At 43.8% G+C, this 14129-nt stretch overlaps 2 protein-coding genes across 7 annotated transcripts in view; one reads left to right on the forward strand and one right to left on the reverse strand.

Annotated features, from left to right (window-relative positions):
* Positions 1-11303, forward strand: part of LOC129812864 (regulator of G-protein signaling 6-like) — a 54186-nt gene extending 42883 nt beyond the window's left edge. For 2 of the 3 annotated variants that reach the window (XM_055864803.1, XM_055864804.1), the window contains 12 exons: positions 916-967; positions 1825-1889; positions 2313-2389; positions 5083-5164; positions 5492-5566; positions 5710-5814; positions 5990-6162; positions 6654-6779; positions 7036-7222; positions 7878-7970; positions 8521-8580; positions 8836-11303. In XM_055864803.1, coding sequence (XP_055720778.1) covers positions 916-967; positions 1825-1889; positions 2313-2389; positions 5083-5164; positions 5492-5566; positions 5710-5814; positions 5990-6162; positions 6654-6779; positions 7036-7222; positions 7878-7970; positions 8521-8580; positions 8836-8886 — 1146 coding nt within the window. In that variant the 3' untranslated portion in view covers positions 8887-11303. Of the gene's footprint in view, positions 1-915; positions 968-1824; positions 1890-2312; positions 2390-5082; positions 5165-5491; positions 5567-5709; positions 5815-5989; positions 6163-6653; positions 6780-7035; positions 7223-7877; positions 7971-8265; positions 8581-8835 lie in introns of all 3 variants that reach the window. The other variant, XR_008753083.1, reaches the window with a different exon arrangement.
* Positions 10625-14129, reverse strand: part of LOC129812865 (zinc finger protein DPF3-like) — a 46004-nt gene continuing 42499 nt past the window's right edge. For 3 of the 4 annotated variants that reach the window (XM_055864807.1, XM_055864805.1, XM_055864806.1), the window contains one exon: positions 10625-14051. In XM_055864807.1, the coding sequence (XP_055720782.1) occupies positions 13888-14051 (164 nt within the window). In that variant the 3' untranslated portion in view covers positions 10625-13887. The remainder of the gene's footprint in view (positions 14052-14129) is intronic. The other variant, XR_008753084.1, reaches the window with a different exon arrangement.

The raw sequence follows: 14129 nt of genomic DNA on the forward strand, positions 1-14129 counted from the left end.
TGGGTACACTGTGCTATAAATAGCTGCTGTGTCTTTTTGGAAGCCCCACTTTTAATGACAACTTCCTGCTGTGCTTTGAGACAAATCTGTGATGTTTCAGGGCAAGCAGACTCACATCATAAAATGTTATTGAAAGCAGTTTGGTAATAGACAGAGTAGATGAATCTCTGTTTATCTATCAATCTTCATTCAGCAGCAAAGTATACGTTAACCTGTCTGTTAGATGTGTCGATTCTGACACATATTCAGATCTCATTCATATTGATTTCCTTTTGTTCTGAAACTAATTATGAGTGATATTGGAGATGAAATATCATGTCGTGGGACATCTCTATGTTCTAATTCCGCCCGTCATTAAGAATGCACGATAGATCTGAGAAATAATTTATTTATGCACTATGTATGAACTGTGAATCTGAAATATCAATTGCAATAGTTGATGAAATATGAATGGAGAATATAGCTACCGTTCTTCCCTAGATAGTTATGCAGAGCACAAGAAGGTCATTGATCATCAGGTCACTCATCTTCTTTTAACTTGTTAATGTTCTTAGAGAAGAAAAGGTAGGTACAGAGAGTTTGGATGGTTTGTATTTTCTCCAGCATCTTCGTCTCAACAGAAGTCAGGGCTATGAGTCAGGGTGGACTGGACACAACATGCATATTCAAATCTTCAAAAAAACTGGGTCTCCGAAATATGTTTAAAACCTCATTATTTGCCATTCAGATCCACATAAAAGCAATGCTAGCTGAGTGAAACAGAAATAAAATAATCAGTTTACTTCAAACACTGCTGCTAGAGAGGAAAACTGTCTCCATCAACATTAGGAAAACTATAGAGAGGGCAGATGCTTGGATGTTTAAATGTTCTTAAGACGATGAATACTTTTATGATGTCTCCATTTTCCTCCTCAGGCTCCATACTTCTGGCCCTCTAATTGTTGGGAACCTGAAAACACAGACTATGGTAAGTTAGGTTGGGGTCCCTTGGGGTGGAATTTGACAAATATTACTGAACTCAGATCAAAATGTGTCTAAATATTGCCTCTGAGATGTAATTATCCGTGCATAAACCCTCACCCCCCCCCCCCTGATGCCCCCCCCCCCACTCCCAGCCAGCATAGCCTATAGCCCTGCTCAGTGCAGAGTGTCTGGCCCAGACTGTGTCATATCCTCCTGCCAACAGTGTAAACACAGACTATGGATATGTTGTCTCACACCCATTATTGATTGAGTGGCCCACTCTGTAATGCATCCCACTATCTGTCCAGGAGGATCTCATCTCACCCCTAAGCCTGCGGCGCTAGATTAGCCATCCAGGGTATAGGGGCGTTATTTTGTCACTAGGCTACCTGCCGCCCCTGGTGACACACGGGGCGGCAGGTAGCCTAGTGGTTAGAGCGTTGGACTAGTAACCGGAAGGTTGCTAGATTGAATACTGGAGCTGACAAGATAAGAATCTGTTGTTCTGCACCTGAACAAAGCAGGCCGTCATTGTAAATAAGAATCTGTTCTTAACTGACTTACCTAGTTAAATAAAAAAATATACATATTTTAAATCTCCAGGCGTTCATGTTTGCATGACATTTCTCCAGCCTGATAGTGTAAATGACAAAAGATGCCAACGGTCTCATTAAATATTGCTCAAAACACTCTGATCAGTAGAGATTTACTCAGGTGGAAACTGAATGGGTGGCATTTGTTTACAGGAGATAAACTACACTCATACAAATGTTGATGCATCATCTGTGGCATTTGTTTGGCAATGTCACAAAAAAGTCTGCAAAGCAACAGCAAGTAACTGACTACTTCTCTCCTCTGCAGCCATTTACCTGTGCAAGCGCACCATGCAGAACAAGGCCAGGCTGGAGCTAGCTGACTACGAGGCTGTGAGTGCCCTATTCACCCTACTGGAACTGTCGTCAGTACACTACCTATACACTACAGACCTGTTAAACAAAGCTATCATCTACATAGCTACAGCTTCTCTCAGATCACATGCCCCTGAGCTCTAGTCTATTTCATGCTCTATAGGTTTGGTGGTCGGGTCAGAGTGTTGTTTTCCCCACATTAAAACAAAAGGTATTTTCAGTGAATATGTGCAGGTATGACAGACGTTTGCATTGCTCATGTGCCGAGCAGATGCCATTATTACGTGCAAATTACAACAGCCGTGATATTACTTGCTGATTAAGCTGAGATGGCTAGCTTTATGCAGTAAGAGAGTTATGCATTATAGCAATGTAATTACCTAAGAACGTTTACTGGTTTACTCTCACCCCTCATATCTCTATGATTGGGGGGTCTTACAGGAGAACCTGGCTCGACTGCAGAGGGCCTTCGCCAGGAAGTGGGAGTTCATCTTCATGCAAGCTGAGGCGCAGGTCAAGTGAGTGGACAGTAACTAGGCAAAAGAACATACACAACATATTGTGGTTTTAATACGTTGTCTATTGTGCCATATGTCAGTGTACTCCCTATGTCTCATTCACTGATGCAGATGACTATAGAGAGTCAGATGCATACCCCTAGGTTACTTTCTAGGTGACCTTTTAATCTTTGTCTTTTATCAATGTTCCTTCTATTACGCCTCCATCTGCTGGTTGACATTTGTAAACACAGCGCAGATCAGATACAGTCTATTCAACACGATATCAGGAAATTAAAAAAGGTCATGATGAACCTTTCAAATGATTATAGTCTGAGCACTAAGTATTTACTGTTGTTAGGTAGAGGTAAGAGATTATACATTAAGCTCTGCTAAATTCAGAGAGAAATAGGCCACCAAGCACTTATCAGAAAATGTCAGTTATGTAAGAGTTGTACCCTACCAGCGGCCATACCACAGATTGCTTGATGAAGCAATGAGACAGGTTGTGACCTACACTTCGAGCTTTTACCCTCCTCGGGTCTCTAAATAAGAGTGACACGTCTACCTGTGTACTCAGTATCAACCTATCTCTGTCCTCTGTCATCTACCCTCAGTATTTACCTGTCTCTGTCGTCTACCCTCAGTATCAACCTGGCTCTGTCCTCTGTCCCCTATCCTCAGTATTTACCTGTCTCTGTCCTCTGTCATCTACCCTCAGTATTTACCTGTCTCTGTCATCTACCCTCAGTATCAACCTGTCTCTGTCCTCTGTCATCTACCCTCAGTATCAACCTGTCTCTGTCCTCTGTCGTCTACCCTCAGTATTTACCTGTCTCTGTCCTCTGTCGTCTACCCTCAGTATTTACCTGTCTCTGTCCTCTGTCCCCTACCCTCATTATTTACCTGTCTCTGTCCTCTGTCGTCTACCCTCAGTATTTACCTGGCTCTGTCCTCTGTCATCTACCCTCAGTATCAACCTGGCTCTGTCCTTTGTCCCCTATCCTCAGTATTTACCAGTCTCTGTCCTCTGTCGTCTACCCTCAGTATTTACCAGTCTCTGTCCTCTGTCGTCTACCCTCAGTATTTACCTGTCTCTGTCATCTACCCTCAGTATTTACCTGTCTCTGTCCTCTGTCGTCTACCCTCAGTATCAACCTGGCTCTGTCCTCTGTCCCCTATCCTCAGTATTTACCTGTCTCTGTCCTCTGTCGTCTACCCTCAGTATTTACCTGTCTCTGTCCTCTGTCATCTACCCTCAGTATCAACCTGGCTCTGTCCTCTGTCCCCTATCCTCAGTATTTACCTGTCTCTGTCCTCTGTCATCTACCCTCAGTATTTACCTGTCTCTGTCCTCTGTCGTCTACCCTCAGTATTTACCAGTCTCTGTCCTCTGTCGTCTACCCTCAGTATTTACCTGTCTCTGTCCTCTGTCGTCTACCCTCAGTATTTACCTGTCTCTGTCCTCTGTCGTCTACCCTCAGTATTTACCTGTCTCTGTCCTCTGTCGTCTACCCTCAGTATTTACCTGTCTCTGTCCTCTGTCCCCTACCCTCAGTATTTACCTGTCTCTGTCCTTTGTCCCCTATCCTCAGTATTTACCTGTCTCTGTCCTCTGTCATCTACCCTCAGTATTTACCTGTCTCTGTCCTCTGTCGTCTACCCTCAGTATTTACCTGTCTCTGTCCTCTGTCGTCTACCCTCAGTATTTACCTGTCTCTGTCCTCTGTTGTCTACCCTCAGTATTTACCTGTCTCTGTCCTTTGTCCCCTATCCTCAGTATTTACCTGTCTCTGTCCTCTGTCATCTACCCTCAGTATTTACCTGTCTCTGTCATCTACCCTCAGTATTTACCTGTCTCTGTCCTCTGTCGTCTACCCTCAGTATTTACCTGTCTCTGTCATCTGTCGTCTACCCTCAGTATTTACCTGTCTCTGTCCTCTGTCGTCTACCCTCAGTATTTACCTGTCTCTGTCCTCTGTTGTCTACCCTCAGTATTTACCTGTCTCTGTCCTTTGTCCCCTATCCTCAGTATTTACCTGTCTCTGTCCTCTGTCATCTACCCTCAGTATTTACCTGTCTCTGTCCTCTGTCGTCTACCCTCAGTATTTACCTGTCTCTGTCATCTACCCTCAGTATTTACCTGTCTCTGTCCTCTGTCATCTACCCTCAGTATTTACCTGTCTCTGTCATCTACCCTCAGTATTTACCTGTCTCTGTCCTCTGTCGTCTACCCTCAGTATCAACCTGGCTCTGTCCTCTGTCCCCTATCCTCAGTATTTACCTGTCTCTGTCCTCTGTCATCTACCCTCAGTATTTACCTGTCTCTGTCCTCTGTCGTCTACCCTCAGTATCAACCTGGCTCTGTCCTCTGTCCCCTATCCTCAGTATTTACCAGTCTCTGTCCTCTGTCGTCTACCCTCAGTATTTACCTGTCTCTGTCCTCTGTCGTCTACCCTCAGTATTTACCTGTCTCTGTCCTCTGTCCCCTACCCTCATTATTTACCTGTCTCTGTCCTCTGTCGTCTATCCTCAGTATTTACCTGGCTCTGTCCTCTGTCATCTACCCTCAGTATCAACCTGTCTCTGTCGTCTACCCTCAGTATCAACCTGGCTCTGTCCTCTGTCGTCTACCCTCAGTATTTACCTGTCTCTGTCCTCTGTCATCTACCCTCAGTATTTACCTGTCTCTGTCCTCTGTCGTCTACCCTCAGGATCGACAGGAAGAAGGACAAGGTTGAGAGGAAGATCTTGGACAGCCAAGAGAGGGCATTCTGGGACGTCCATCGCCCTGTGGTGAGCTGAGGGCTGAGGGGAGTTGGTGGTGAGCTGAGAGGAGGTAGTGGTTCTGGGGTCTGAGGGAGGGCTGGAGAGATGATTGATGAAAGGACAGGGAGTGTTACAGTGAAAGTACCATAGGGCTCTACTGTTAGAACAATAAAGGGTTCTATCAGTCTAGTTGTATAGTGTGGCCTGGGTTAGCCTGAATTAGACAGGATCCCAATTCTGTATTATCCAACTCCTCTGTGGTTGTAATGATGAATGAAGTCTAGCCTCCAGGCTAGGGCAGGATACTGCCTGGTGACCCACTATAATCTGACCTAGAAACTAACTCTCTTACAGCCAGGCTGTGTAAATACCACAGAGATGGACATTCGCAAGTGCCGGAGAGAGAAGAATCCACAGAGGGTGAAAAAGGTAAGGAATTAGGCGTTGTAAGTGGTGAGTGGTCTCTCTGTTTGTGTATGTATGTATGTATATGTTCTGTGCGGCGCGTGCTTGTGTTGAGGGTGAGCGTATAAGCAATAACAGACATGTATATCCATTCTGTCCCTGTCCAGTCGGTGTATGGGGTAACAGACGACACCCAGACTCAGAGTCCAGTCCACCAGTCCCTCCCGTCCCAGCCGGCCAGGAAGCCCACCAGAGAGGACGTGCAGAAGGAGGTAACACACTGTGATGCTCCTGACAGGTCATTACTAACACCGCCATTATACATTATCTCCTGCTGTCTGTCTGTCTGTCTGTCTGTCTGTCTCATTCATCAATCATAACTCCAGCTCACTTCTGAGTAATGCGCTACTATCTTATTCTGCCATCGTTAATTATTTTCTCCCTCAGATTTCCTTCTTGAACATCCAGCTGGACAGACACTGTATGAAAATGTCCAAAGTAGCAGACAGCCTCATGGGCTACACAGAACAGTTCATGGTCTACGATCCTTTGGCGTCAACTATTGAACCATCCAACCCCTGGATCAGCGATGACATGACCTTCTGGGACCTGGAGGCTAGGTGGGTTCATTGGGGAGGCAGCGTGAGGCTATAGGCACCATGGACACCATGCACAGACATCACTAGTCAACACAATCAGTCTTCAAATGACTGGTGGGGTCAGGCAGAGGGTTAGTGCTGTCAGGTGCTGGCTGAAATGTCATGATAGCCCAATGGCTAGCTCCTCTTTATTTCCCTATGCAATCAACATTTTAAACAGCATCCACAACCACAATGTAATGCACACTACCGGTCAAAAGTTTTAGAACACCTACTCATTCAAGGGTTTTTCCTTATTTTTACTAGTTTCTACATGGTAGAATAATAGTGAAGACATCAAAACTATGAAATAACACATATGGAATCATAAAGTAACCCAAAAATATATTTTAGATTTGAGATTCTTCAAATAGCCACCCTTTGCCTTGATGACAGCTTTGCACAGTTAACCAGGTCTGTTTTAAGTCTGAAAGGCATCATGGTTGTCTCTCTCCGTTCTTCCCTGTGAGCAGCCGGGACCCCAGCCAGCACCGTGTGAAGAAGTGGGGCTTCTCTCTGGAGGAGGCCCTAAAGGACCCAGCAGGGCAGGAAGCGTTCCTCAAGTTCCTGGAGTCGGAGTTCAGCTCAGAGAACCTCCGGTGAGAGATAGAGCCTTACAGGGACAGCTCACAGTGATACACAGTCACTATCCGCTTTCGTTCTACTGTTTCACATCCATTTCAATTCCCCAGGCCATTAGATAGAGACTTTTGAGTGTCGGTAATGAGATTAAGGGAATGACTGCACTGAATGTCCACAGTGGGGAGGTCTCCTCTCCTGGCAGATAATAATGGGAAGTGAATGCTGCAGACACTGATCTCTATTGGCTGTGCCCTCCCTGTGCCTCTTGGCTAGGTTCTGGTTGGCAGTGCAGGACCTGAAGCGGAGGCCCCTGGAGAACGTGGCAACCAGGGCCCAGGAGATCTGGCAGGAGTTCCTGGCAGAGGGAGCGCCCAGCTCCATCAACTTGGACTCCCACAGCTATGAGCGCACCAGCCATAACCTCAAAGACCCTGGACGATACAGCTATGAGGACGCACAGGTATGTATCACAACCTCCCCTATGCACACAAACGCATATGCACGCACGCCCACACACACAGTCAATACTGCTGCTACTACTGCACATACAGTAAACCCCCTGCACATTGGTAGCTGAGAGGGGTGTGGATGGATAGATGGAGTGCGAAGGAAGTGAGTGAACAGCGGTGAAGAATCTGTGGTTGCCAGGGCCCACCCTTAGCGTAGTTGCAAACAACCGAATGTATTCGGTTTTCAGGGATACAGTTCATTCAACCTAGCTTCCTTTTCCTCTGAAAAACGGATGTGGAAACTCAGCTCAGTTGTCTTTTTAGGCTTGCTATGTTAGCCAGGGCCTAATGGGCCGAGTAATGCCTATGAATAGCCCATGCATTCATCATAGATTCCTTAGGTTCAAACTGTATTAGCTTTGTTTGAGGGCGACTGCCTGATGGTGCATTAGCGTGGATGGCTCTGTGTTCACTCAGCCCTGTCTCGGGAGACTCCTCCCTCCCACCCTCCGTACCTCTCTCCCTCCCTCCCTTAGTCCCTTCATGTTAGCACGCATGGTCAACATTCAGCTCCCCCGTGCCTTCTTACATAATCTCATCTCTCCCTGTCTGTCTCCCCCCCCCCCCAACGACCATCATCATCACCACCTCTTCCCTTTTCTCCAGGAGCACATCTTCAAGTTGATGAAAAGTGACAGCTATGCACGCTTCCTGAGATCTAACATCTATCAGGACCTCCTGCTAGCCAGAAAGAAGCCGGTGAGCTCTACTATAACTAACCCTAATCAGTCACACCCTCCACCTGGGATATTATGCATTTACTAAATATGTTTGCAAGCACTCCATCCTTTTTTTGGAAGAGGATACATTTATAATAAAATCTACACTTTCTACAGATACTATATCTCCATTTACATCTAAACTGAGACATTAGCTTACCTTTGCTTGATTACTTTTGTCACTTATTATATTCTTTGACTCCTTCAGATTTATACATACAATCACGGCTCTCTAAAACAGAAAATAAAGCAAGTGCTGTTATACTGTGTACTAGGATGATCAGCACCACAGCAGATCAAAGCATCATCTTCTCTTGGTGAGCAGCATCCCTGTGTTATCTAGTCCCCTGAAAAGGCACTCCCCCTGCTGGCCTGGTCCCTAGCTTCTCTACCACAGCCACTGCTTCTGGCTTCATGGCCTAAAATGTGTTTTGCCTTGAAACGCTTCTAACCTTCCCTCATCTCCTCCCCTCCCCGTGTCTCTCACCGTTTCTCACCCCCACCCAACCTCCACACCACCCTGCCTCTAGTCACAAACAGAGAGTGAGCAGGGCCGCCGTACCTCCCTGGAGAAGTTCACCCGCAGTGTGGTAAGTTACCAGAAACTAGGGCTGAAACACAGGCACGCGACCCAACGAAGACCTTTTTCAAGGTCAAAATGATTGTGAAGGCTAGTAGTACAGAGGTCTTTGACTTGCATTTCTTTAAAAATTCTGAAAAGGACAGGTAAGTGCTCAACATGTTGGCAGGGATAGCTAGTCTAAGTACTTTCTTGGCACAGCAATGTACACAGACTGCATGATTTTTCAGAAACCCAGCCAGTAAAGTTTGTTTCCATCTTCCAGGGTAAGTCTTTGACGGGCAAGCGGCTGACAGGGCTGATGCAGTCATCCTGACACTGCCTGGACAGGAGGGGCATAGAGAGACACCACTGGAGGGGTCATGACCATGTGGGGAGAGGGGCGTGCTGGAGCAGGAGGCTCTGTTCTGAAGGGTTACAGACAGTACCATGCAGAACTGGGGTTAGGAATACTCACAGAACCACAGAGGAATGGATCATGCCAGCCAGGGCGGGCCTTGACCCACTCACTACATGGCATGCATACAGTACAAGCACACACGGTTACAGTAGGGCTACATACAAGCTCAAAGAGTCATAGTGGGGTATACACATATATAAATATACAGTTCCATCTGCCCTCACTAGGCAGTCAGCAATAAAGACAGCAGGATAACAAATCTCTTTTTAAAATCTATCTAAATCTATATCATATTTTTTCTTATACAGTAGACCGTATATTCCTGTTTACTGATGGAAACTTAAAACCTATTATTTTTGCAGTGATTGGGAATATATTTTTTATTTGCCCATAAATCTAAGGTATTATAATTGTTATTATAGAAGACCGGTTAAGAAACTTTGAGGGAAATTCTCCATGCTTCATTACATTCCAAGAGTAGGTATAAGGCCTTGATAGAGAATCTACAATGAATCATTGCATGTTTCATCAAAACATTTTGTTTGTTTAGAATTCATGCTGGGGTTGTATTTTTACTGATTGAAATCATGAAGTCCAATTGAGGTCAATGGCTTATTTTTCAAAGGAGACCTGGACAAGAAAGCTCTAGTATTTTACATAGACGATCATACACTCTAGAACACCTACCATTTGATTCAATCAATATAGATTGCTTTAATGTTACAAAACCCTATCCCTTATGGAAAATGTCAATAATGTCGATGAGTTTATACATTTGTGATTTCAGCCTTATTTAGTATTTTACACGGCATCGTGTGGTTTAAATATGATTCTGGACCTATTCATGCCAAATAAGTGCCACATCTGATCAGTCAGATACTTAAGTGACATTCACATGCCTTACAGGCCCCTAATGAAAATAGCCCTGCATCACTACCATCTAATGGAGAGTAAACACCATGCACAACCTCTGTGGAACATGGTGGCCTGCCCTAACAGGAGGTGTGGCAGGAATATTTATTTATGTAAAATAATTTATTTACCAGGGGAACCCATTGAGACCAGGGCCTCATTTTACCCCGCAATCATAGGTGTCCTACAGTATAACGTTTAACAGCCCAAGAAATTCAGTTTTATTCAGTACTAGCCTTTCTGTTGCATGAGTGTCAATGTAAACCATTACGTACATGCTCAGTCATTTATCCATAGTCCAGTTTTTGGGTCAGAGAGATGTGTATGTGCTCATCATATTTGCAAGCCATTGTTATATTTGCCAAACAGTGTGCATGCTTGTTAGGGAAAATGCTCTGGCGAAATGGAGTTTAGGGAGTCTGAGCTGGGGAGTAAAAGTCACGTGAACAGAGACCCAGCAGGCTACTTGGTTCTTCTTCTTCTATCTTCAAACACAAACAAAAGGGAAGTGCCCTTGATCCCCACCACTGAACAGAACAGGAGTATCACTGCTGAAAGGACAAACTCATGAGATACACCTGACTGATATATTGCATCCACATCATCCCCTGGAACTGGATCATACAGTACATGATACCTCTTCTACCCTCCCAAAGACCTGAGCTAGAAGAGGGTATCATTCACAGCACAACAACAACTCCCTCGTGTGGTGAGGGAAGGGGGGGGGGGGGGGAACACATGATCAACTCAGATCAAAGTTTATTGGTTGCGTACACAGTTATGCCATAGACAATATTATGAAAGACAAATCGAGAGCTTGGTACTATAATGTTCAATCTGCATTGTCAAAATTCAGTTATTGACATAGTTCTGTCCAGCGTTCTCTATCTATATAGTGATCTAAATACCCCAATTCATGTGAAGTTAAAAATAATAAAAAATAAAAAATTGTTGAGACCAAAGGGTTCGGAACTTTAAAGCCAATTATATCAGAAACATCTTTTTTTTCAGATAGAACGTTATAGTCCCAAGTTCTTGAAATACTGAGATAATTATTTCAAGAATTGTTTCAATTAGAGTTGCTGCAATGCACTGTACTGGTTAATATTTATGATTATCATAAACTGATAACCTCGACTGTAAGGTAGAGATGCTTAATTTATTGAGTCTGTGTTTAAGAATATTGTCGGCACAAACACAATAGTGTATGTACAGAGTGCATTGTATATAAATTGACTCTATAGATTTCCATTATCTAAAAGCACATTTTATGGTATGGGCACATTACTATGCATGTAACATATCCAGGGAATTTGTGCTTCTAGTTTCTCAAACAGCAAGATGACTATTATCAATGTAAAATACCCATGCACCTGATATCTTGTGGGCACCAAATAATAAAACCTTTGGACCTCTGTCTACATGGTGACCTCTTATTTACAGTATGTGATAACTAGGTAGTAACATTGTAATTACTACAATAGTGTTACATAGGACCGCAGAAAAACATCCCCAAATATCCAGAGGGGGCAGAGTCTCATTCTTTATTTTCTTTCAATACAATAAAAATAGTTTAAGAAAGACTTAATTTTCTCGATTTGAGTTATTTACAGTTGAAGATAAAATGACTGGTCAAGTCCATTTCATCTCTTGGCTCCATTCCGACCCATGTGCTTCCTAACTCAGGAAGGCTTGCTAAGAGCTCTGGGGTTATTGCTGTGTCTTTGACTCTTTGATGAGGTATACAAGCTATGCACCATTACATGATTGGTGGTGATGACACTTGTTTCTATACAGACAGACATCACTGACTTCCATGAAGTGTTGTTTGGAAGTATACTGTATCATGCTGTTTGTTCGAGGACGTCACCAGTGAGAGAAAACAATGACCATAATAGCAACCAGGTTGTCATTTAATATGACTAACTTAAGACCTTTGAGGTTACCATAGAAACTCAGTAATTGACAGGGAGGTTGTTGTTGATTACCAAAATAATTCTCCATAGAAGTCCTAGAAACTGTGGATGAAAGGGTCCCTGAGGGCATTCAGTGTTAAGAATGTTTATGTGAGTGAGTGTCTAGCCAACATTTAAGACACAAAATATCTGATAGGAAATGATCTGATGTGATTGGTCAAAAGACAATAAGTAGAAAAAAGATCTGAATTGGGCTGCCTGTGTAAACGTAGCTATATAGCACTTAAAAGCAAATGTCAAAAATAACATTGTTTTACAGCTTAAAGATTCCTTCTGCAATTGTAAGCAACTATCCTTGCATTATGCACACATGCCATGTAAGTGATTCTGGACAAAAGCGTTTGACAAGCGAGTCAGAGGAAGGAGAAAATATGGAGTAATGTGCCCATGAACTTGGTTGGGCACAGTTAAGAATACTGTGATTTGTTAAAGCTGATTTCACTAAACGTGTTATTGTGATAACTAAACCATAGGGATACAATCACATGAGGCAGGCAGGGGACAGTGGCTGACAATGAATGCATCATGATGCAGAGAAGAACAATCAACAGCAGTACAAATCATACGCCTGAGTAGAAGTAGGTATTGTAGAAAGACAGAGGTATAAACAAAGCCAGAACAAACAGAATAATAAAATATCCACCTCTCACCAAAATGACACCAACAACCCAATCTGTTAATATCGTGTTCAAAACAAAAGGATCATAGCATGAATCTAACTTCAGGATGAAAGGGATTCAAGCAAGCTCTTGATTTGTTTGGCCCGCTCAAATGACATTAAAAAGAGTAAGAGAATGTCTAAGTAGACCAGAGGTTTTGTTGTATAAGTGACAGAGGAAGTCCAGCACCGCCGCTATGACAGGGGCAGAGGTTAAAGTTCAGGGTGGTTCCAGTGAGGTCACTGGGTCATCATGGCTGTCAGAGCTGGTTTCTTGCCTGGGTCGCAGGCTGGCACAGTGATGAAGTTAATGACGTCTCAGTGTCACATTGGATCCCGCCGGCTGGGCATGGTGGCCACAGCCGTAGAGGACGAAAACAATACATATTCTCAGGGGGGGAAATTTCTTCAAAAAGAGAAAATATCTGAGTTAAGGAGGATTAGGTTATGTGGTCGCTGGCAGGCTGGCATTATAGCTGTCGGACGGATGGCTGTTTGGTGGCTGACTGTCAGAAGCATAGAGTCTTTGGATCCAGTGAAGGGGTGTGTGGAGGCCCAGGTGAGGGTCCTGAACCTCTCCCTTCACTGGCTGCAAAGCCCCCTGGGTCCTCATGCCATGGTACTCCTACAACAGAGACAAATGGGTCAGATCGTGGAGTTACACACTCTCCAAAATAGCTGGCATAAAACCAACAGTTGTTTTTATCTTTGTTGATGGCAAATGTAAGGCATGAACTGATGGAATAAGAATATACCTTGTATTTAAATGAGAAAGTACTGTACTATGTTTGAATAGGACCTAGGTGCTTACCTTTCAGCTAGCCATGCCCTGCTTCTGGTATAACCCTAATTCACACCACTGCATTTTCACATTATTATAATCCAGAGGATGAAGCAGTGGAAGTCTTTCCAAACTGCATGGTGATTCTAGTGACATCAACAAGTCGAGGGAAGGGTTTGTGTTGACATTCATTCTTCATCCAGACATTGTCATTTAACTAAATTATTGGATTTTATTTTCTCTGGCAAATCATCCCAAAAAGAGCATAATTATATCCACATGTTCCAGTGTTTTTTCATAACATATATGCCTTTTCCGCTCCAGTGGAAAAATAATCCAAGAAATTCTTCTTTCCATTTCAAATAGGGCGCAAGTCATTTGTCTAGAGACACCTTCAGTTGCTTTCAAAGTTAATGTAAAAAAACACATTCATAAATTATTAAACAAGGTTCAGTAGATAACAAAATAACACTTCTTGCATTTCTCTCCTGAAATAATCACTTTAAATAAAAACATTTAAAAAGAAGCAGCAGACTTTTGCCAGAGGTTATCCATATTGAAAATAGTCTTTAAACCTAGAAAGTTCTTCTCTATCTGTATCGGTTGGGCGTCCCCTTGCCGTTTGACGAGGGCTCTTCAAGCTCATCGTCCTCAAAGCCGTGAAACGTGGACGTGTCACTCTCCGAGGTGGTGCCAAACAGTTCCTCTGCCCCAGCAAACGGCCTGCTGTCCTCCTTCTCCTCTGGGCGGCCAGCTGGCAACAACAAGATGACAGGATGATGGTAGCACATAACAGCTACAGTACAGCTTAGTCATAGTCATGGTTTTGGAT

The sequence above is a fragment of the Salvelinus fontinalis genome, chromosome 16 (assembly GCF_029448725.1).
Source record: "Salvelinus fontinalis isolate EN_2023a chromosome 16, ASM2944872v1, whole genome shotgun sequence".
NCBI lineage: Eukaryota > Metazoa > Chordata > Actinopteri > Salmoniformes > Salmonidae > Salvelinus > Salvelinus fontinalis.